This window comes from Nyctereutes procyonoides, unplaced genomic scaffold (genome assembly GCF_905146905.1).
Source record: "Nyctereutes procyonoides isolate TBG_1078 unplaced genomic scaffold, NYPRO_anot_genome, whole genome shotgun sequence".
Classification (NCBI taxonomy): domain Eukaryota; kingdom Metazoa; phylum Chordata; class Mammalia; order Carnivora; family Canidae; genus Nyctereutes; species Nyctereutes procyonoides.
Genome location: NW_026575125.1, coordinates 11939664 through 11964367, shown reverse-complemented (window position 1 = coordinate 11964367; position 24704 = coordinate 11939664). Strand labels below are relative to the sequence as shown.

General features: G+C 44.9%; 1 protein-coding gene across 1 annotated transcript in view; it reads left to right on the top strand.

The window, feature by feature from the left end:
• Nucleotides 1-3076: 3076 nt before the first annotated feature.
• The window catches only part of CLTRN (collectrin, amino acid transport regulator), a 36447-nt gene continuing 14819 nt past the window's right edge, over nt 3077-24704 (top strand). Inside the window, exons 1-4 of the mRNA XM_055338555.1 lie at nt 3077-3225; nt 3530-3588; nt 7816-7901; nt 23109-23222. Coding sequence (XP_055194530.1) covers nt 3168-3225; nt 3530-3588; nt 7816-7901; nt 23109-23222 — 317 coding nt within the window. The 5' untranslated portion in view covers nt 3077-3167. The remainder of the gene's footprint in view (nt 3226-3529; nt 3589-7815; nt 7902-23108; nt 23223-24704) is intronic.

Genomic DNA, 24704 nt, shown 5'->3' with positions numbered 1-24704 from the left:
GCAATTGATAAAATTCAACATGAATTCTTGATAAAAAGGATTTTTATAAACTAGAGATAATAGGAGACTTTCTATCTCACAACACATGAAGTTTAAAGTGACCCACCAGATCATGTGGAAGAACAGCAGTCCCATTAGAGTAAGGAAAACAAAGGTCTGTGTTATTCTGCCATTACTATGCTGACAGTGCTGCTACAATGAGACAAAACAACAGCATCGCACAAGAACGGGCAAGAAGATCCAAGGCTGAGGCAGGTGTGTTTCAGCTCTCAGGATGTATTACCACTGGTCATTCATACCGGTGGTATTACGGATATTTTGTATTTTTTCTCTTTTGGCTTCTCTGTGTTTCCTGTACAGAACTTCTATTGCTCTTTCTTCCTGTCTTTTTTTTTCTCTGTCATTTTTCAAATAAGACAACAAACATCAATAAAGTATAGACTAGAGGAAGTAAAGGATAGCGTAGGGAATGTAGTCAATAAAATGGTAATAACTGTGTGGTGACAGATGGCAACTACACTTATTGTGGTGAGCATTTGTAATGTATATAAATGTATATAAATGTAACATTCTTTGATACAACTGAAATTCATATAATATCATATGTCCATTATATTTTAGTTAGGACAAATTTAAAAAATCCTATTAAGCACTAATAGATTGGCACATATAAATTGTTTAATGGTTAATTGTATTTTGAAAAGAGAGAGAAATCATAATCAAAAGGAAAGAGACTTCCTTTGCTTGTCAAAGAATGGCTTAACTATAATTCAGCATTTTACTGTCTTCAATCCTAGTCACATAACTGATTAAGAGCACGAAAAATGTTTGATACTTTTATGAAGTTTAAGGCTAGAAGGAGGCTGAATTACATTTGTTTCTAACATAGCTTTGTTCCCTGATGCAAATAATTAGCTTTGTTATAATTTCCAACTACTGGCTTTTGCTTCCCATGAGGACTTTATCTAGTCTAACATTTCCCAAAATAACTTCATCTAGTCTGACTTCGTTTTCAGGGGTAAGTTATGTGAGCTCTCCCTTCTGGGAAATTCCCATTTCACCTGATAGTGAAATTGCTAGAATGATGGGCCTAAGTTTTGGCCACCTCTCCCTCTAATCCAACTTTTCCTGACCCTGTACCCTTGCCACCAAGATGAGGGAGAGGAGAGAAGCTTCCTCAGGTGGACTTCCCAAACAGAAATGGGTCCTCTCTGCTAAAATATCACCCTATCTAGGAGGGGAAAAATGACAGGACTCTCAAAACGTTGCAGAAGTGTAGTTGTTGATCTTTTTCTCACGGCTGCTTTGAAAATCCAAGTTTTCTATTTAACATCAGGGTCACTCAGTCTCATTTTTTCTATTCTAGTTTTTAAGCAACAAGGTGGAATTTGGGGACTGAATTCAGGAAGAGGCAGTGTGGTAGAGAGGAAAGCCCTGACAGCCACCTGCCTGGGGGGTGGTGGTGGCTTCTATTGGCATCCATAGAATGCCCACTAGGGGAGACTGTCTTCTGCTCATTATGGTAATCCTCAGACCATCTTTAAGGCTTTGTTGCAATTTCAGTTTTGACCCATGATGACCAGTGAAGACCCGTGCAGTTCAGTGTGGTGGAGACAGGGTTCAAGTGACACACCTTCCCTTCCTCCCATTGCCACCAATGCCTTAAACACCAGATCCTCAGTTCCCTCATGTGTAAGATATTATAACAACAGTGACTGTGAAGGTGCCATGTTGAGGGTGAGAGAAATAATCCAGTAGATCTAGTTCATGGCAGGAATCTCTTAATGACTGTGTTCTAGCAGCACTGACTAATGTAGTTGCTAGTCACATGTTTCTGTATAAATTAAATTAATAGAACATTTCATTGCTCATCAGCACTAGCCCCCCCTTTTTTTAATAAATTAATTTTTTATTGGTGTTCAATTTACCAACATACAGAATAACACCCAGTGCTCATCCCGTCAAGTGTCCCCCTCAGTGCCCGTCACCCATTCACCCCCACCCCCCGCCCTCCTCCCCTTCCACCACCCCTAGTTCGTTTCTCAGAGTTAGGAGTCTTTATGTTCTGTCTCCCTTTCTGGTATTTCCCACACATTTCTTCTCCCTTCCCTTATATTCCCCTTCACTATTATTTATATTCCCCAAATGAATGAGAACATACACTGTTTGTCCTTCTCCGATTGACTTACTTCACTCAGCATAATACCCTCCAGTTCCATCCACGTTGAAGCAAATGGTGGGTATTTGTCATTTCTAATGGCTCAGTAATATTCCATTGTATGCATAAACCACATCTTCTTTATCCATTCATCTTTTGATGGACACCGAGGCTCCTTCCACAGTTTGACTATTGTGGATATTGCTGCTAGAAACATCGGGGTGCAGGTGTCCCGGCATTTCATTGCATCTGAATCTTTGGGGTAAATCTCTAACAGTGCATTTGCTGGGTCGTAGGCTAGCCCCCCTTTCAGGTGGTCAATAGCTACCTATGTCTGGTGGCTACCGTGTTGGATAGTGCAGATGTAGAACATTTCTATCATCACAGAATGCTCCATTGGACAGCACTGTTCTGTATCATGAACTTTGAATTTACACCACCACCAGAGCTTAGGGCAGACCAACAGGATTCCCTTTGAAGTGGAAGCACTCCCCGGATGTTTATCTGTGCAGGTGAGAGTCAGGTGAGGCCCTTGGAAGGGCATCCTTTGTTCACCAGAGATAGAAAGGGGTGATGTTTGTTTTCCAAATTAAGATAGCCTATCTAGGAGCCAGCTATCTTAGCTCTGAAAAGATGGAAAGTTGGAGCGAAGGGGAAACGTCTAGAGAGGGCTCTGTTCTTTCCACAGTGCCCTCAGCCCGGCAACGACAGGAGGGACGGGAGAGGATTCTGGCTTTGAGTCAGCAGAGGAAACATTCTCTGGAGGTAGAGTTCAGAAAGGACAACTAATCTGTTTTCCAAATAGATTTTCGTAAATAACTGACAGGAGATGGGCTGTTTCTATCTAAGTATTAACCCAAATAATGGGGTTTAATCATTAAACCTTCTAGGTGGTGGCTTTCTTGTTTCTCTGATATTCTAATCCGGGTCACAGAATGGCTAAGGCAGCTTTAAGTGGAGCCTGGATTTTCCCCTGCTTCCTTTGCCTTGTGTTTTGCCTTCTGAAACAATGTTGCGCCTGCTCTTTGTCCTGGTGCCTGCGATTCATGCTCAACTGTGTCAGCCAGGTAGGTAGCTGTGAAACTTAAAAATAGGGTAGCAGTTTTCTCAATGATTGACAAGCCTTTGACTGAAGGACCTCTTTATTTTTTCAAAATCTGCAGGCGTGTTGTGGCTTGAAAGTTGAGACTGACTGTTGTATGAGTTTGAAAGAAAAATTTAAACCATCTAAGGTGATTGTAGTTAAACGTTCAGTTTTGGGGGCAGTTTAACTGAAGTTCTGTGTTCTGTTGATCTGAGTCGGTTAAATGTTTGAACTTCATGTTTTGACAGATTTTTATCATCACCTGCTCTTTTTTGTCTTTCTGGCAGATGCAGAGAATGCTTTTAAAGTAAGACTTAGTATCAGAACAGCTCTGGGAGATAAAGCAGTAAGTGGTGAACCTGCATGTTCATTTTTAATTTTGTTTGTTAATAACACCACTTTCTCTAGTGATGAGCCTCTGTCCAGTTATCTTGAACTCAGAGATTAATTCTAAAAACCTCAAATCTGACACTGTCTTAAAGTAAAAAAAAAAATATAAAATGGAACTTGTTAAACAATGATTTTGCCTAAAGTCTTCAATCTGCAGTATGTGCTAGAAAATCTGTGAAGTTTTGTGTTACACAAAACAATTTGCCAAGGATGCCTGGGTGGCTGGGTGGTTGAGCATCTGCCTTTGGCTCAGGTCATTATCTCTGGATCCTGAGATCCAGTCCTGCATTGGACTCCCCACAGGGAGCCTGCTTCTCCCTCTGCCTGTATCTCTGCCTCTCTGTGTCTCTCATGAATAAATAAATAAAACCTTAAAAAAGAAAACAATCTGGTAAACTCAAACACTTCAGCTGGACATAGTGGAGCTGCAGGGCCCGAGTCGGGCACTCAGGTCTGGGCTGGGCTCTGCGCCTCACCATTGGTGTCATTTGGATCTTTTCTCAGTTTTCTAGTCAGTGAAACGATGGCACGATTTCACCCACATCAGATTTTTCATAGGACGAAAAGTTTCTAGTTCTTTTTTAAAAGATCTTATTTGTTTATTCATGAAAGACACAGAGAAAGAGGCAGAGACATAGGGAGAGAGAGAGGCAGACTCTCTGTGGGGAGCCTGATGTGGGACTTGACCCCAGGATCACAACGTGAGCCAAAGGCAGATGCTCAACTGCTGAGCCACCCAGGTGCCCCGAAAAGTTGCTAGTTTTAATGTGAAGTTTCTTCCATTTTTCTCAAAGTAACAACATGAAATATGTGCTTATGAAATTGAAGTCAAAAAAATACTCATAAGGCACATGTAGCTATAAGAACAGGATGGCCTGTCAAGTTAAGATGATTTGTGTAATCCTAGTTTTAGTATCTTCATGTGGTCTGTGAAAATTTTCCGGAATAGAAGGCGATATTAAGATGCCTCAGGGTAGAAGCAATAAGAGAGTGCTAAGAGAACTTAGAGGTACGTATTGTGTCTGCAGGCCAAATCAAAAACATATTATTTTATTCATTCAGTGACTAATGATCATTATAACAGCCAGCATTGATTGAGAACTTAGTTTACTTTCCAGCAAGGACCCTTCTGAGCACTTTACTCACGTCAATTCACGTAGCCCCCACAACAACCTTTTGAGAAAGGTAGTATGGGCATTCCCACTCTCGTCGAGTACATGAGAAAACCAAGGTACAAAGAAATTAAGCAACCTGCTCAGGATCTCAAGTCAGCAAGTGACAGAGATGAGATTTGAACCCACGCAGTCTGACTGTTGAATCTACTCTTCCTACCAGAGTGTAGTTACTTATCCCGGGATCCTCCGAGGGCAGGCATCATGCTGGATGCTGAGGATGCAACAGCAGATAAATCAGTCTTGTCCTTGCCCCCGTGGAGCTTATGGTATTGGGAGGATTGACTGTTCATTAAACATTCAATAAATGAAATGTGCAGTCTTGACCAGTATCACAGGAAGGAGAAATATGTGGGGGCTTTGGCCTTGTTGAGGGCCTTAGTACTTGGCATTTGCTATGAGGTCTAAAGCATGAGTGGAGGTGTGCTGGAGAATAAAAGAAAAAGGGACAGAGGGGACAGAACATGCAAAGGCTTAATACAGGAAGGAACTTGGTGAGAGGAGGGAATGGAAGGAAGGCTGAGGTCTCTGCAACTGGAGCAGTGAGGTAGAGCATGGCATGTGATGAGCTCGGGTAGAAAGGAGAGATTGGGTTAAAGAATATGTAACCTGTGTTAGGAAGTTTTGCTATTACTTTAAAGCAAGTGGGAGTTTTATGGAAGAGATGTTATGATAGAATTAGTGCTTAGAAAATACTCTGGTCACAGTGTGGCAGGCGGATTAGAAGGGACAAAAGTAGAAAGAAAGGGAGAAAGGAGTCATCAAGGATGACACTTTAGTTTCTAATTATGCAACTGAATGGGTGATGACCCACTTGTGAGTCAGGGAAGCAGGTATAGACAAGAAAATCATGGCTGTAATTTTGGACTTGTTGAGTGTGAGGTATTATTGAATAGGTGAGGACAGGATAGGCTTGAGATATACATTCCTGGGTCATTTGCATTACGGTGATATTGGAAGCATGGAGTAGATGGCGGTCTGAGGGAGAAAGGACAGTGACAAGAGGGGTAAATCTAGCATAGCGCTTTGCGGTTCTCTAAAACTTGAAGCCCTTATACAAGAGGATGAGCCTACAAAGGGGGCAAAGTGGCAGGAGGAAAACCAGAATGTGTATCACAAAAGTGATGTTAACTTCAAGTTAAAGGAAGTGTTCAAGAGTGTCAATGCTGCTGACAGATCAAGCAAGATGAGACTGAAAGGCACTCACTGTGTTGAGTCATGTGGAGGTCACTGGTATCTCTGTGGAGTGGTTGGACTGGAAAGCGGATGATGGAGGGAGTTAAGAATAAGTGGGAGGTGAACAGGTAAAGATGCAAGTATGACAACTCCTTTGAGGATATTGGCTGTGGAGGGCAGGAGAGAGGTGGCAGTAGGTGGAGGAAGAAGGATTGAGGAAAGTGATTTGGTTTTGGTGTTCTAATGGGAAGGCTTGAGCATGGCTAAAAGTCAAAGTCCAGTGTATAGAGGAGAGGGGAAACTGATATCATTTAGATCCTGAGAAGGGCAGAGGGAAGTGTTCCTTTTTTTTTTTTTAATATTCTACAAGTTTTTTTTAAGATTTTATTCATTTATTCATGAGAGACACACAGAGAGGGGCAGAGACACAGGCAGAGGGAGAACCAGGCTCCATGCAGGGAGCCCGATGTGGGACTCAATCCTTGGACTCTGGGATCATGCCCTGAGCCGAAAGCAGATGCTCAACCCTGAGCCATTCAGGCATCCCGGGAAGTGTTCCTAATACAGGTGGATGGAATAGCCATTGACAGGAAGAGAAATGCAACATTCAGCCTTTTGGGGGAAGATGTGGATAACATGTGCCTATAGAGGAAGTTTTTTTGTTTGGTGTCAGGAGGATGGGGGAGTTTAAATTGATGACTTGAGGAAAATTATGAGATAAGAGAATCTAGTGAGTATGAAGTGTAAGGGAAAGCACTGAGTTTGGTTGGGGAGAGGGGAGCTGAAGGAGGTTTGAAATAGTCATTGTGAACCGAGAGAGAGAGAGAGAGAGAGAGAGAGAGAGAGAGAGAGAACGAACGAGAGAACTGACAGAGACCTAAGGGGTTCCCAACCAATTTGGGAGTAGGTCATCATGAACTTAGAGTTAAACCCTGTTATGGGACTTTCTCTAGTTATACTTGATTACTCACCTAAAATATGTGCTCAGTCACATTAGTTTGCTAGTCTTGCTATCACAAAGTACCATGAAGTGAGTGGCCTAAACAATAGAAATTTATTTTCCTTTAATTCTGGAGGTTAGCAGTCCAAGATCAGGATATCAGCAGGGCTGGATCCTCTGGGGTCTGTGACGGAAAGATCTGTTTTTGTCCTCTCCCTTTGGCTTGTAGATGGCTATTTTCTCTGTGTACCTTCACATTGTCTTCCCTCTATATGTGGCTATGTCCAGATTTCCTCTTCCTGCAAGGACACCAGTCCATACTGGATTAGGGTCTACCCTAGTGACCTCATTTAAACTTAATCACCTCTGTAAAGACACTATTTCCAAATACGATTACAGTCTAAGGTACTGGGATTTAGGACTTCAACATATAAATTTTGGGGGGAGGGACACAAGTCAATCCACAATATGCACACACACTGAAGTTTCCAGCTAAGAAAATGGAAAGAAAAATTGTACCAATGTTAGCAAAGGATTGGAAGCTGAGAGAGGTAGTCAGTTTATGAGGGGAGAGAGTAAGGGAGGAAGGGAACTGACTGTAGATGTCCTGGCTACGATGTCCAAATGCCCTCTCTGTTGACTGGCTCTAATACTGCAGATTGTGAAGAAGATAATGCAAGGGAAAGTACACCAGACTTGGAATGATAGAATGGCCAAGAAAGCCTATCTTGAAATTACCGTGACGTGATTTATCTTGATCTCTAGTCTTCAGTGTATGAGAAAGAGAAAGGGGGGCGGGCAGGCACTGAATACCACCACTGTGGTCACAATTAGATTCCAGTGGGCCATTTTTTATCCTATGCCTCTTACATTTTCTATTTTACTTCTCTTTTAGTATGTCTGGGATACAAATGAGGAATATCTTTTCAAAGCAATGGTGGCTTTCTCCATGAGAAAAGTTCCCAACAGAGAAACAACAGAGTAAGTAAACAGTAAAGAATCTTAATTGGCTATTTGCAGTATTATTTGAGACCTGCATTAATTCAAAATTCTGTCTTGAAAATAATTAACCTAATTTTTAGAAAGGATCCACATTGTAACATTTAGAAAACCTTTTGTAATTTAGCTTACCTTACAGTTTATATTATGTTCCAACAATGCTGTGTTCAATAGGCACTATGATGATAAAATTTTTTAGATGTAGTCATCTGTTATAAGTTTGTTCTACATTCCTTTTATGTACATACAGTTTCTCTTGTAGACAGGTAGCTAGAATTCTGCTCTCATTGTGTTAGTTTGCTAGGGCCGCCGTAACAAAATACCACACACCGGGTGGCTTAAATAACACACACCTATTTCTCCCAGTTCTGGAGGCTGCGAGGCCAGGATCAAGGTGCCGGCAAAGTAGGTTTCATTCTGAGGCTTTTTCTCTTGCCTTGCAGACGCCACTAGAACTGGGTTCTCACAAGACCTCTTCCTTGTTGAGGGGGGTGGAAGGGTGGGAGGGACCTCTCTGGTGTCTCTTCTAATGACAATACTAATGCCACCAGGGCTCCACCCTTATGATGACATTTAACTGTAATTATCTCCTCATTGGCTGCCTCCAAATACAGTCACATGAGGGGTTAGGGCTTCAACATAGGAATTCGGGGGGAAGGGGAGCAAATCAGTCCATAGCACTCCTTTTAGAAACACATATGGATAGGTTCATCCCATTGTTGGCATCTCTCACAGCACTTTGGTGATTTTCTTAGGAGTGCTAATATAACTTTATACAGTTTTACATTTTTTCTATTCTTCCAGAGGAATCATCTCTATTTGTAATGTTTCCTTCTACCTCTATTTGTGATTCAGGTAACACGTCTGCTTTTTCTGTTTCTTCTTTCCTTCCCCTTGAGAGGAGAAATGTTGGACCTGATTGGTGAGCTGAGAGGAGAAGCTCTCTGGGTTCCCCACTCTTCAGGAGCAGGCCTGCCCTCAGACAGCAGGCATTTTTCTGTGCTACTCCCTACACGAAGTACAGAGTCAGGCCCTGTGTGGGCAGGCCACGCAACTCTATGGCTGGTTGTGCTATGTGTAGATGAGAACAGTTTCCATGGACAGGTGCCACAGCATAAAGGGTGTTAAGTATCTTGCATATTATTGTAGCATATGTGATCTGTGCCCCCAGTTCAGCTCTATCTGGGACACTATAAATGGATTTATCTCCTTTCAGGATTTTTTATTTAATTAGGAAGAAAACGTTCCTCCTGATTAATATTGTATCCTCCAACCTGGCCCTTTATTTTGGTCTCCCATCTGCTCATTCTTTTGTCTTAATTCTGTAAAGATTCAGACCCTGACAAAGAGGATCACTATTTATTGGCCTCCCTCAAACTCATACACGGGATGTGAATATAAAGAATGAAACAGAACAGTAGTATTTGGGGAAGCAAAATAAACATATGATATATGTATTTGTGTATACACGCACATATATATTTTATAATAGTTCATATGTTCACATGATTCAAAAAATTAAAAGACGGAGTATATAGTAAAACAAAATTGCGTCCAAGGTGAGCTCCATTCCTATTTTTTTCCATTCCTATTTTATAGTTTTAGAAAAAATGTATTTGTGTTTATCATATGCTATTTATTTATTTATTTATTTTTTATTGGAGTTTTATTTGCCAACACATAGCATAACACCCAGTGCTCATCCCGTCAAGTGCCCTCCTCAGTGCCCGTCACCCAGTCACCCCAACCCCACGCCCACCTCCCTTTTCACTACCCCTTGTTCATTTCCCAGAGTTAGTGTCTCTCATGTTCTGTCTCCCTCACTGATATTTCCCATTTTCTCTCCTTTCCCCTTTAAACGCTTTCACTATTTTTTATATTCCCCGAATGAATGAGACCATATAATGTTTGTGCTTCTCCGATTGACTTACTTCACTCAGCATAATACCCTCCAGGTCCATCCACATTGAAGCAAATGGTGGGTATTTGTCATTACTAATGGCTGAGTGATATTCTATTGTATACATAGACCACAGCTTCTTTATCCATTCATCTTTCGATGGGCACCGAGGCTCCTTGCATGGTTTGGCTATTGTGGACATTGCTGCTATAAACATTGGGGTGCAGGTGTCCTGCCCTTTCACTGCGTCTGTATCTTTGGGGTAAATATCCTATGCCTTTTAAACTGCATATTCTTACCACAACTATTTATTATAACATTATAACTTTTCTCAAAAAATTAGGTGATTGCTTTGCAAAAAAATTGGAAAGGAAAAAAATAATAAAAAAAGCCCCCTTGTCATCTTACAATGCAACCCCCTCCCCCAAATAGTCTCTTTAGCTTCTACTCTTCTGGTCAGCAGCCTTTACACACTGCTGTGTTTATCATACTATTTCTAACTATGGGTACCTGCATTAAACCTTGTAAGTGGTTATGTTAAATTGGATGTTCCCATTATTAGGAAAAGTTATTTTAAACATGAAATAGGGCCGGCCTCGGTGGCTCATTGGTTTATCGCTGCCTTCAGTCTGGGGTCTGAACCTGGGGACCCGGGATTAAGTCCCACATTGGGCTCCCTGCATGGGGCCTGCTTCTCCCTTTGCCTGTGTCTCTGCCTCTCTCACTCTCCCTGTGTCTCTCATGAATAAATAAATAAAATCTTTAAAAAAGTAAGCATGAAACATTTTAGATGAATTTTGAGGAATTCACTCTTGAACTTTTCTTTTTAATTGGGGTATTGTATAAGTCTATGATTATCTGATCTTGTTTACTTGCAAACATGTTTCACTTCCACAAGATATATAGAAACTTGTTGCCAAAGCCCAGTGAAAAAGTCAAAAAGTACAAAACTCCATCAGAGGTCAACAAACCTTTCTGTAAAGGCAGTACGAGGGCCAGCAATACTGCTGTCAGGAGGCTGAGTGATAAGGGCTGCCTAATGAATAAGGATGTGTTTAGGATGCAGTTCAATGACTGAGCCCCATTCTCCATGTGCTGCCATAAGGAAGCCTGCATCCTTACAAAAACAGGCTTCCCCTGTGGGAAAGGGCACCACAAAATGCAAGACAAGTTTGAAAACAACTTTGTAGAGACACTGCCTCTCTCCAGCATGAGGGAGGATGGAACACACTAGCAGCTTGGCAACTACCTCAGATTTTAACTCTTCTGCCCCAAATGGTCTTGTGGTGCCAGCGAGGGACAAAATAAACCCTGGAGATAGCTGCTATGGGATGAATGGCATTCCCTGAAAATTCATATGCTCAAGTCCTAACCCCTGGTAGCTGAGAATGTGATTGTATTTGGAGATAGGGCCCTTAAAGAGATAATTCATGTAAGATGAGGTCATATAGGTGGGCTTTCACCCAATATGAATGGTGTTCTTACAAGAAGAAGAGATGAGGACACAGATGTGCCCAGAGGAAAGCCCAGGTGTGACAGGAGAGGACAGCCATCCACAAGCCAAAGGAAGAAGCCTCAGAAGAAATCAGCCCTGACCACACCCTGATCTCAGGCTTCTGGCCTCCAGCACTGTGAGAAATTACATTTCTGTCGTTCAAGCCACAGGGTCTGTAGTGTTTGCTACAGCAGCCCTAGCAGACTAGCCCAGTGGCAAATATCCATTTCTGGGATGGCTTCAGGGATCCAGATCTGGAATATTACTGTTTATTACTTATTTTTCCTCATTACTGATTTTATGAATATTGTAGAGAATCCGAAGACACCAAGATGTACAGAATTGAACAGTAAAAAGTAACTCACTAAAGATAATCAAATTATAATATATAATATAATATAATTTATAATTATAAAGATAATCAAATTATAAAGAGAATAAAAAATAGTTTCGCTTTCATTCTGCCTTTTACCCAGTCCTTACTACAATATCTCTTACATCAAGCTTGACCTCCTCCAGTGATACAGAGCTCAGGATCTCCCGAGGATGCTTTGGCATACTTGGCAACCAATGGTTGGCATATCCTTGATCCAGGACACCCTTGACTGACTATGCAAGAGGCTGTTTTTCCTGGAGAGAGGTCCTGGCTGTGTCCACGCAGGACAGATGGGACAGCTGAACTGGTCTAGTCACCTTCACCCAAGCAGGCAGTGGGAGAGAGAGCTGGAGGGTCAGAGGGGCAGGGGCTGTGGGCCTGCAGAGGGCTGTGGCGTTTCCACTCCCTTCCCCCACAGGACAGGACCGGGTGGGCATGGGTTCCAGCGCATATGCACCATGCAGCCAGGTGGGGTGCTGACAACTGTGTCCGTTCTGATGAGCTGTGGTACCTGCCACACTAGCAATCATGCGCTTTGAGTGATACCTTCGCTCGTGTCCCTGTCTACCTCACATCAGGCAGAGAACCGCTCACAGAGAGTGGAGCTGTCTGTAGAAGAGAGACTGGCATATTATTTCCCCATCAGATGCTCCCCAACGTGCACGATGGTGAGCCCAGTGCCTGAGGGCGTAGGTACCATGAACAGAAACGGAGCCTGCCTTGTAGCTGGAGAAGTCTAAAGGTGGAAGGCTGATTCAAGCTCCAGTGACTGGGTTGAGAGAGGAGAGCTTTGCAAGCAGTCTGCCCTGCAGTGTGTTCCTGGGACCAAGTAGAGGCTGCAGGAGGGAGCTGGAGGGACCCCCTGCCTTTGGGGCTGAGAACCCACTGCAGGGAAAGGAGGAGGGGGTGACGTGAGGCTGGGAGAGCACCACTAGAGGCCTGGGAGTGGGTGGGATGGAGGGAGGTGGTGAGAGTGCATCGCCCACGTCAGGGAAGATGCAGTGTGGAGGTGCGCAGGCAGGTCCCCAGGGCCCCCACAGGTGCTCTAAATGGAGAACCTGAGGATGCCCACCACAGCAGAGGAGAGGACCCCCAACAGCAGAACAGCCAGGGCGGCGGGGGGGGGGGGCGCGGTCTGCAAAGAGCCCTGGCTAAGGATAAGGAACTTTGCTGTTTCCTTCTGTAGATGCCCACAGCCCTCTCCCCTCTTCCTTGCCATTCCTAGAGGAGTGAGAATGGAGCGGGTGGGGGGAAAGAAGGGGAGACAAGCGGGGTCGGGGGGAGGAGTGTGCAGAGGGAGTAAGTAAATCAGTGGAGCACCCCGCTTAGGCCGCCACTGCTGGAGGGAGAGGAGCTGTGTGCCAGAGGCAGGAAGACAGCTTTGATCCCAGTTCCAATCCCACTGCCCTCAACTCTTTCTGAAGTCGAAGTGACTGGAAAGCTCCACCAGTTGCTGCAGATGCTGCCAAGGAGTGAAGGAGAAGGAGCTGACAGGGCAGCCCAAGGCAAAGGGGTGAGAAGTAGAAACCTCTGTGCATCGTGGTCTACTGAGGCCGGCCTGGGGAGCTGCACGGCTGCGGTTGAATGCACAGACTTGAACCTGTCCCAAAGCCTGCTGGGATCAAGGTGACAGGGAACACAGCCTCACACAGCATCACGCCCACACCGAGGAAGCCAGGACTGGGAGCCATGATAGGAAAGTGGACCAAATGTGACAAGAACAAGACAACTCGTTCAATGTCCTTACTTAAATCTTGATATCAAGTCGTTTTCTTGAAACTACCTGGGTTTTCTTAAAAGAAGAATGGAAGATGTATGGGAAGGTTTCAATGATAGGAAATTCTGATTTCTTTAGAACAAGTTACATGAAGATTCCTTATGAATTTGAGGAAGATGGCAACTAGGTGCTTTCAAGTTATTACAATAAGGGTTAGGCCAGATTTAGTAAAATAGTTTCACAGAAATTTTTAAATGTTGAGGATAGTTTCTAGAGAAATGTAATCTAAGGTTAGACTCTAGTCTATTTCCCAAGTAAGTTGGGAAATGTACCTGCCTAGTTTGCTCAAGTGTTGGCTTTTAGGGTAATTTATCACTTTTAGCAAGAGAGGGAGAAGTCTTACTGAGGCATGACATTTTTTTTTCTGAGCTCCATGGGGTAGGACATGGAATGGATTTCTTCCTCTGCCTAATTATTCAAGGATAAGTCTTATGATCTAAAAAGGAACAACGTGCTGTTGTGTCCACAGTAAGGGGATTAATGGTCTTGTGCTAATAAAACAGCAGCCCCGCTCCTATTTAGTCCTTTGATTTCCAGAAACAAGAGCCTGATTCTTACCACCCCTTGGATGCAGTTGGGCCTCTCTGGCGCCCTTGATGAGAAATGGCAGTGGAGCAGAATTGTAGAGGATTAGTATAAATCCAGGGCTTTCCACACTTGAGGAAAGGGAGTGGACATTTTTACCTTTTCAAGGATTTGCTTGAGAAGCCATTAGGATACATACAGATATTAGTACTTTGTAAAAGAGTTGAACAAAATGATTATTGAAGCAAATTCCAATAATTCCATCAGACCCCCCTATATTTACAATCTTGAAAATGTAGGATTTCTATTTAGTTGTGCTCCTGGTATTTCAGTTTATTTACTTAATTTTTTATTTAAAAAGTTTTTATTATTTCTTTAGTTTAAGATTTTATTATTTATTTGAAAGAGAGAGAACACGAACAGGGGGTGAGGAGAGGGAAAACTCCCTGCTGAGCAGGGAGCCCAATGCAGGACTCCATCCCAGGGCCCTAAGATCATGACCTGAGCCAAAGGCAGATGCTTAACTGACTGAGTCATCCAGGTGCCCCTATTTACTTAAATTTTAAATTGAAGTATAATTGACCTACCACATTACATTGGTTTCAGGTGGACAACATAAGGAAGTGATATTTGTATAGACTGCAAAATCATCACCACAAGAAGTCTAGTTAACATCTGTGACTGTATGTAATTTTAGGTTTTTTTTTTCTTGTGATGAGAACTTTGAAGATTTTAAGTATTTCAGTTTACTTAGTACATCAAAACAAACTTTACAAAGACAAGTTTAGCTCAGTAACTGCTTGTTTAATTTTTCATTCCAGGTAAATCTTTTAAGATTTTATTTATTCATGAGAGACAGAGGGGGGCGCAGAGACACAGGCAGAGGGAGAAGGAGGCTCCATATAGGGAGCCTGATGTGGGACTCGATCCTGGGACTTGAGGATCACCCCTTGAGCCAAAGGCAGGCACTAAATCGCTGAGCCACCCAGGCATACCTCCTGTAAATCTTAGAAGACATTCAGTGTGGTCACGTTGGGTAGAAAGACCAGGGAGAAATCACACTAGGAGTACATAACCCACGAATGGGAGGAATTTGTATCTTTTGGGTGCTAAGTAAATTAGTACTGAATTAGCCTGTACAATCAGGCCTCGTGTTACTTCCATTTCAGTACCAACTTCCCTCACATTTACACTTCCTCTGGGCCCACCCCTATCTCGCTGTATTCAGGGATGCTCTGCTGCTGGAGACCTCGGCTGTCATTGTGTTGTCTGAATAGCTGTGTTGAGTAAACAATGATTTGGGAGAAGCAACCTCCCTCCTTTCCCCCCCTTTCCCATTTGGTCATGGCTCAATTTACTTTCTCGGCTTGTCTCTCTTGAGATATAATTTCTCCATTCCATCCATCTATCAATCCATCCGTCCATTTCCCAAGGCTCACTGAGTGCCCAGACAGGCCACATGGCAGGAATACAGGGGCTCCCAATGCAGCACAGACTTGGGCCTTGCTCTCATGTCCCAGGGCCCGGAGAAGGCTTGTGTTGCAGATAAACTAAAAATTTTTATTTTTTATTGTATTTTTTATTTTTTAAAGATTATGTTTATTTATTCATGATAGACAGAGAGAGAGAGAGAGAGAGAGAGAGAGGCAGAGACACAGGCAGAGGGAGAAGCAGGCTCCATGCCGGGAGCCCGACATGGGACTCGATCCTGGGACTCCAGGATCGCGCCCAGGGCCAAAGGCAGGCGCTAAACCGCTGAGCCACCCAGGGATCCCCAAACTAAGGATTTTTAATAATCACCCAGGTGACTCCACAGCTGATAAAATTAAAGAGGGTGTTCTTTGCTTGGAGACAATGAAGTTCGTATCAGGACAGGGATTAGAGACCCTCCTGACAAGAACTGTGGACAAACCACATGACATCTAGAAGCCCTTTGCCCTTCCGACTGTCCTGGGTCTGTTCTCAGGTGGGGTATGGAATGTTGTGAGCCAATTGAGGCATCTCAGGAAGTATGCCTCTACTTCTTTGGTTTTGAATCTTCTGTTGGCTCAAGACACTATGACCTTGGTGTTGAAGGGTCTTAGCACTACACTCCTGCACTTCTGGGAAGAGTCATGGAATCTGGAAGCCCTTGCAGTAGGAGCGCTTTTCCTCACATCCCTAACCATACCGGCTAATCTATGCTAGTTGTGAGTACCCTTTTGTGAGTGAGTGAAACATGCTTAACATCCAGGACTTTAAACCTCAGGCCTAACTATCAGAGTACAGTGCGCACAAGAAAACAGTGCCCACCCACCCATTTCTCCCCCTTCTTCTACCTCAGTAGACACTCCCCTGATGGATCTCGTGTCAATGGCCATAGAAGAGGTAGCTCTGTACTGCCTGCGTTCTACCTCTTGTTGGCCCTCTGTTTCTCACTCCTGGGGGAGCCAAGACATCATGGTTAATTTCTCAAAGCATCATCCAGACAAGGAGGAAGCTCCAGTTCACGAGTTTCTCTGTCTTCTACAGCCTTTGCCATACAGCTGTCTCCAGAAGCAGGGTGTGCTCTCCCCTGGCCTTTCCCACAACCTCATCCTTTAGCAAGTGGGCTTTCTCATTACTACTTCAACTGCCTGTATCTGAACAAAGTATAAAAGCTTCTCGACAATTCTATTTCTATGGTTGGTATTTGTTGAGCAGAAGGTTACTTTTTGCTTGCTAAAAATCCTAGCAATTTTACTGGAGGAGCCACCATGTAGGAGGGATACTTAATATTCTTTTTTTTAATAATAAATTTATTTCTTATTGGTGTTCAGTGATACTTAATATTCCTGGAGGAGCCACCAGGAATATTACTGGAGGAGCCACCATGTAGGAGGGATACTTCATATTCTTTTTTTTAATAATAAATTTATTTTTTATTGGTGTTCAATGATACTTAATATTCTTTAGCGGAAGACCCTCAGCAACTAAAATTATTCCCCTTTCTCGCTCATGTGGATCTTGCACAAGTGATGGAAGTCGTGCTTCATGAGGCCAGGAGAACAGGGGGTGGCTCCCTGATAAATTCTTGATACGTCTAAACATGTTACGGAACAAATTTCCAAAAATTGTACATAATTATTAAGACCACTCCTATGCTGAAGGCTATCAATATCTTGCATTTGAATGACTCTTTTTTAAAAAAATTATTCAGTGGTAGAACGAGAGAGAGAGAGAGAGAGAGAGAGAGAGAGAGAGAGAGAGGCAGGCAGAGAGGCAGAGACACAGGCAGAGGGAGAAGCAGGCTCCATGCAGGGAGCACCACGTGGGACTGGATCCCAGGTCTCCAGGATCACACCCCAGGCTGCAGGCGGCGCTAAACCACTGCGCCACCGGGTCGCTCCTGATTTGAATGACTCTTATTTTCAAAGTACGGGTCGCTCCTGATTTGAATGACTCTTATTTTCAAAGTACATTTGTATGTTATCTCCTTATCAATGAAGCCCGTCAAAAACTATTATTAATCCATTGCCTAGTTTTATCCTTGTAGGTCATTTTACTGTACCGAGGCAGCTTTAAAACTAACTGCTTTGCTCCTGTATTGGTGTGTGTTCAATGAGAAAAAATGCATTTACGCTTACAAAAGCCTTGCAGACATAATATAAAGAGATCCTGTGTACCAATGGTCGTCAACCTTGGGGGATTTCTTCCCTGCACTGCTCCCGAGGATATTTTGAGCTCTGATGTTTTTAGGTTTTACAATTGGATGTGCTGCTGGCCTGGAGCATGTAGAGGCTGGGGATGTGCTACACATCCTACAAAAGAATAGATAGCCTTCCACAAGCACGACTTCTCTAGCCTAAAATGTCAACAGTGCTCAGCTTGAGAAACTCTGCTGTAGACTCTTCACCCATATCACTACGGCCATTATAGGAAGTAACCCTGATAGATACATAAAAATTAAGGAACTATCATTATTTCAATATTATTGAGCTATGGGATTTTTCAGACCCTCTTCCCTTTTTCACTAATGTCCTTCTTCTGTTCCATATCTCTGCCTCTTCAGTGACCACTCTAGTGATGGAGCCAGTTTCTCCATCTTTCTCTGGTTTCCAAGACCTTGGTCTGCCTTGGTTCTCAGAACCTTGACACTTTGGACAAGGTTTACAAGTGTTTCTTATGTGGGTATGCTTCTGCCTCCATCCAGGTAGCCTATGGAAATGTGGTGTGTTTGGGAGCTACATGTATGCCTGGAGAGTGTTGTGGCAATTACTAGGGGTTGAGGCTGAGAGAGAATGAACCTGATGCCAAGCTCAGGACAGTTGCATGTTAATAGGGAATTTCCTACTCAAAATGTCACCAGCACCCTTGTGGACACACTAAGATCTGAAACCCTTTCTAGGGCAGCCCGGGTGGCCGAGTGGTTTAGCGCCGCCTTCAGCCTGGTGTGTGATCCTGGAGACCCAGGATTGAGTCCCACCTCGGGCTCCCTGCATGGAACCTGCTTCTCCCTCTCCCTCTGCCCGTGTCTCTGTCTCTTTCTCTCTCTCTCTCTCTCTCTCTCTCTCTCTCGTCATGAATAAATAAATAAAGTCTTTTCTAAAAAATGAAACCCTTTCTAGCAACTCGTGGAACGTGAAATGCCTTGACTCAAGTCTGGCAAATGGCAGGGAGTAAACTTCAGGACACAACCTTGATTTTTAGAGGACATTTTGTATCTAACAGTAGCTGTCAACATTGAAAATGTTGAGCTTAGTGTTTTCGGCAACAATCTGAATCTCCTAGAAATCTTTGTATCTAGGTAGATAAAATATTTTCAATCTCTTTGCGGAGGTTCTACATGAAAGCAGGAGTTGCCACCAATGGAAACCCTGAGGAACAGAGTTGAACTGGTAGTAAAGGATGGCATAGTTCCAAGGTGATGGGGACACAGGAAAGTACTTGGGGCACAGTGGTGTTGGTGGAATTGTATGTGTCCCTCCTCCCCCTCCCTTATTTTTCTTTATTTTATTTTTTATTTTTTTATTATTATTTATTTTTGATAGAGAGAGAGAGAGAGAGAGAGAGAGAGAGAGAGAGAGAGAGAGAGAGGCAGAGACACAGGCAGAGGGAGAAGCAGGCTCCATGCACCGGGACCGGGAGCCCGACGTGGGATTCGATCCCGGGTCTCCAGGATGGCGCCCTGGGCCAGAGGCAGGCGCTAAACCGCTGCGCCACCCAGGGATCCCCCTTATTTTTCTTTATACCTCTTTATACTTCTTTGCACCTGCTAGTGTGTCCATTTATTTACTCGTTTATCTTGTGTCTCCACCTCCTTTAGAAAGCAAGCTCCATGGGAGAAGGGACTTTGCTTTGTTTACAGCATATCCTCTGACTCTCTGAAGGGGAATGCCGTGAAATCTGTGTTTGAACAGTAGTTAAAGAGGCTTTAGGTGGAAAGAACAATGCAGGCAGAGTGTCCAGATGACCTCTTACCCGGTTCCTAGCCTCCCCTATTATTCCAGCAATATTACTCGGCACTTGTTTAAATTACATAAAGGGCATATGCTGCACGTAATGTACTAAGCCCCGTCTTTTCATTCACCATGTATTTCTGAGATGTAACCTGTCATTAAAAAGTACATAGGTCTCTCTACTTCAGCGATTTCCAAGTGGGGGGTGGTGTTTGTCCCTCCGGGGATATATGGCAATGCCTGGAGGTGCATTTGACTGTCACCACTGGAGGGGTGGTCCTATCAGTATCTGGGCGATGGAGGCCAGGTGTGCGGCTTCACATCCTGCAATGCTCAGAATTATCTGGCCCAGGAGCCCAAGAGTGGAGAATCCTTGGGCTATTTCTTTCCTTCAGTTTGTGGAAGAGTGCCCCCTCGATAGCACGTAGCATATTTACTTTATCCATTCGCCTACTGGTGGGCATTTAGACTGTCCCAGTTGTCTGACCTGACAGAGTGCTGGGAAGAACACCCTCACCAGTCTTTGCGTGCGCACGCGTGCTTGTGTGTGTGTGTGTGTGTGTGTGTGTGTGTGTGTGTGTTGTGCGCGCGCTCATGTGTAAGAGTTTCTGGTAGCCACACTCTGCTCTAGGAGACCCTTGCAAGTGCTCCTGTAGATTGGCCGGACCCATTCACAGCTGCAGCACTGCCTGGGGTTCCAAGTCTCTGCATTTCACGTGATTGGCATTTTCATTTTTGCCAGCCTGAGGAGCTTAAATGAGTAGTTTATTGGTTTTAAATTTGCATTTTCTGATGAATAATAGGGCCAAGCTATTTGAATCCATCACACTGCACCGCATTCTCCAAAGCTGGGGGAAATGTTTTTTGCTAAGCATAGACCACTTCAGTCTGTTCATGTCTATCTGTGCCGGGTTTTAAAACAGCGCATTTTGCCGAGACCCAGCTTGACCGTTTCTGCCAGTAGAGGTCAGCGTCCCTCGGAGTTTGTCCACCAGTGTGCCTCCCCACCCCCCAACCCCAGCCCCACCCCGCCCCCTTCCTCCACCCCCCCACCATCCAGCCCACCTCCCACCTCGCCCTGGCATATTTGGCAATGATTGGAGACGCGTTTGTATTTTCACCACCTGAGTATGCTGGCTGGCCCCTGGGGGCTGGAGGCCAGGGATTCTGCTTAAAGCCTGCGAAGCAGGGGACAGCACCCAACAAACAACAGTTATCTGGCCCCAGATGTTGAGAGTGCCAGGGTAGAGAATTCCTGGTGCAGACGAAATCGCACTCCACGTACCTTTGAAGGAAAGACAATGACACTGTGTGATACTCAAGTTGCTTATTCTTCTTATTTATTAAAATAGAACACGCACGCTGCTTTCACTATAGAAACTGGGAAAACAGGGGAGAAGCAGGCCTTCCCGGTAGGTAGGTGGGGTTGCAGGGCAGGGCAGGAGGAAGGCAGAGGTTCTGACAGCAACGGTGTTGTTTCTTCTTCGGTGTGGGCCCTGCAGGATCAGCAGAGGCGGGTCTGGGGGCCTTGGCAGAGGTGCAGGCTGGGGTGGTGAGGGCTGGCTGGTGGTGTCAGTGCCTCACGTAGGGGGCGGGGGCCAGCAGGGTAAACGGACGGCCGGCGGCCGGCGGGTTGGAGTCTCAGGACGTGGAGGTGGTGGTGGCGGGACTGTGGCTCAGGATACAGGGAGGGCCCCGGGCTGCTGGTGTCGCGGCAGCAGGTCGGGCCCCAGGTGGGTGTTGGGTTAGACAGGCGGAGGCCAGGAGCAGAAGCCTCTTCTCAGAGGCCCAGGCCTGGGCACAAAGATCGGGACCACTCCGTCTCTCCATACGGGCCTGAAGGCAGATGCCCTGGCCTCTGCGTTCAGCTTCCGTCTCTTGCCGTGGGGGGCTTCAAACCAGAGCGGTCTGTGGGTCCTCTTCTTTCCTCTCCTGCGTCGGCTGGGAGCCCGCAGCGGGCTCTCCTCGGCACCGGGGTCCGGGTGCTCCTGGTCGCCTGGAGCCCTGGAGACGCTGCCTCGGCTCTCAGGAGAAGGGACGTTGACGGTCACCATGTTCCAGACGCTCAGGAGGCTCTGGGCTTTCCAAAGCCAGGGCCTGGTCCACGTCTTGCGAGGCGAGTCCCAGTCGGTGAGGATCTCGAGGGGCGACTTGCTGTGGAAGCGTCTCCAGGGCTTGGGGACCACGACCCCCTGGCCCCCGGTGTGGCCCCAGCGGGGCGGCAGGGTGGGCAGCGGCCTGCGGCGGCCCCACAGCTCGCGGTAGAAGGAGAGCACTTGGCCCTGACCCAGGCCCAGCGGGCGCGGCGCGGGCCCGGGCTGCGGGGCGGGGCGCGTCCAGGCGGGGCGCGGCCGCGCGTCCTTCGTGTCCTTCGTGTCCTTCGTGGTGCCCAGGTACGAGCTCAGGTAGCTGCCCATGACCGCGGGGCGGCGCGCTCCGGCCTCCGCCTCTGCCGCGGCAAGTCGCTCCCGCAGGCGCCCCCCCCCCCCCCCCCGGCCCCCAGCCGTGTCCGCAGCCGCGAGGCGCGCAGGGCCAGGGCGACCGTTGGCAGACGCCCCTCGTGGGAACCCTGCGTCACGGGTCACGTCACGGGTCACGGGTCACGGGTCACGGGTCCTGCGCGAGCTGGGCCAGCGCCTGGCGGGCGCGGCAACTGCCGGGGGCGCCCCCCAGCTCCCCACGCAGGCCCGCGGCGCCTGGCCTGGGCAGCGCGGCCAGGAGGCCTTGGCGTCCGGCCCCGACGTTTGGACGGACGAGATGCGCCCATCTCCGTCAGCTCCTCACAAGTACAGAACGTGCGCACAATGGCCCTCTGTTGCGTTACCGCGAAAATGAACGTAGAGCACTTGAACGCCCTTTTAACGAAAGACGAGCTTGTGTGCACTCGTAAAGGGCACGTGCGTTTCCATCTGCCAGGCTGCTTGCTGAGCCCCCCCCCCCCCCCCCGTTTTGCGATTTTGCTCTCAAGGAAATGGTGACAGCCGTTCAGGGTTTATCTTTTAGCCCCAACAACGTTGATTTTTGTGGACTTCCCTATAATTTTTCAAGCTTTGTATCTTTCCTACATTCATATATAATTGTCTCCAATATGAACACTAAGGTCATTTCTCTGCTGTCATCTCTAGTGCTAATATATGTATATAGAGTAGTGTGGTACATCCCTTTTTTACAGTTGTGAAGTAGATAACTGTAGAAATAGTGTTTAAAGGCTGCTGGTAAATTGATGATAACACTTCAGCCTGGAGGTCTCTTACTGTGCCAGCTCCAGTATTGGAGTGGAAGATGGATGGTAGTGTGGCCAACACAGTCAGCAAGTACTGGACCAAAGGTGGGCAACTGATTTGTCTGGATCTGAGATGTGCAAGGCTGAATGAGACTAAAAAGAGCTTGATGAGGACAAACCAAAAGCTTCTGTGGTTCAGAAAGAGGCCCAGTTTGGGGGAAGCAGGGATGCTGTAAGCACATGATGGAGAATGAAATGCTTTAACACTCTCTACTGTGTCCTTTTTCTTATTTTTTCATTTTGCTGGGTTCCTATTTAACGAATGATCCCTACATATATTATTTTGAAACAAAGGATGGTAGAAATGACTTTATTCATAGCTAAGACACCTTTTAAGATGGTAATCACTCTGGAGTGGATGTTCCAATGGAATTAGTCATTGTTTGCTTTTAATGTATTTTTCCCATCATCTGCAGAATTTCCCACGTCCTACTTTGCAATGTAACCCAGCGGGTGTCATTCTGGTTTGTGGTTACAGATCCTTCAAAAAATCACACCCTTCCTGCTGTTGAGATACAGTCGGCCATAAGGTAATTACCACTAAATATGTCTTCTACTGGTACATCATATTAGCTTGTTGATTAACTTGACTGTTTTCATATATTTTGAAGAATTCTCTCTCTGCCTCACAGTGATTTATTTATTAATATGTCAAAGGTTTACTTTTGTTAGTTTATATTACGGATTGGTTTGGATCAGTGGTTCTCATCCAGGGACACTTTTGCCTCCAAGGAGACATTTGGCAATATCTGGAGACATTTTTCTTGTCACAATTGAGGCAGGGATGGGGATGGGGTATTACTAGCATTGAATAGACAGAAGTTACGGGTGCTGCTAAACATCCTACTATGCACAGGACAGCACCTCAGAACAAAGAATTATTCAACTCCAAATGTCAGTCATGCTGTGGCTGAACCCTAGTTTAAATATTAGCTACGAATATTTAGTGCTGTCTTCTTTTGACAAGAACACCTTGAACGACATTATTGTGTTATGGTTCATCATGTGGATTCTGGAGCCCAAATGCTTAGGTTTTTAATTCTGACTTTACCTCTTGCCAACTGCTTGACTTCAGACAAGTTACTTTCTCTCTTTTTGTTTCCCTCTTATAATCTATAAAATGGGAGTAGTTATTATGGTACCTCTCTCTCAGAGTTGTTGAGAAGGTTAAATGAGTTAATAAATGTAAGGCGTTTTGAAGGACAAGTCATACCTTTGACTTTTTAAAAAAGATTATTTATTTGAAAGCGAGAGAGAGCAGAGTGAGCAAGAGAGAACACAAGTCGTGGGGAGGGATGGGGGGAAAAGCAGCCTTCTCGCCGAGCAGGGGCCCAATCTGAGATTCGATCCCAGTACCCTGGGATCATGACCTAAGCCAAAGGCAGACACTTAACTAAGTCACTCAGGTTCCCCGTACTTTTGATTTTTATTTAAAAACCAATAAAAATATTCTTGTTTCTTGGGTCTCTAAGGACTTAGCTTCTTTAATGTACAGTCTTTGCCTTTTAAAGATACTTTTTCAAAAGCAGGGTAAAAGCATGACTCTCATACAAATTAAAAATAAATGCCACTAAAAATTGTATTATCTTGTTAATTAATGAGGGAACTCAGTAAAATGGTAAAACCAGTTCAAAGAAGACTTCAAGGAACCATGCATCTATAGGAATCAGGGAATGGTGATGTCTATTTACAAAAAGATGCACCATTCTGTCCATCAGGTAGTGATCAATCACATTCCACCAGACACAAATCATTTGATTTTCTATGGACAAGAATCATTTACATCATGTCCATTTTCTACTACTTACAGGTTTGTGAAATAACTCAAAGGCAAATATAAGGTATAACTTTTCCAGAAAGGTGTATTCACCAGGTAGTAATAATTTTACCCATTTCAAATTTTACAGTTTTTCCTAAGAGTTCCTTTCCTCCTCTTCTTGTGATCATAGCAAACTTTCAAAAGTAAACTGTATTCTTGTCTTCAAAGAAGAAGGATGCAATTTGTTTTTACT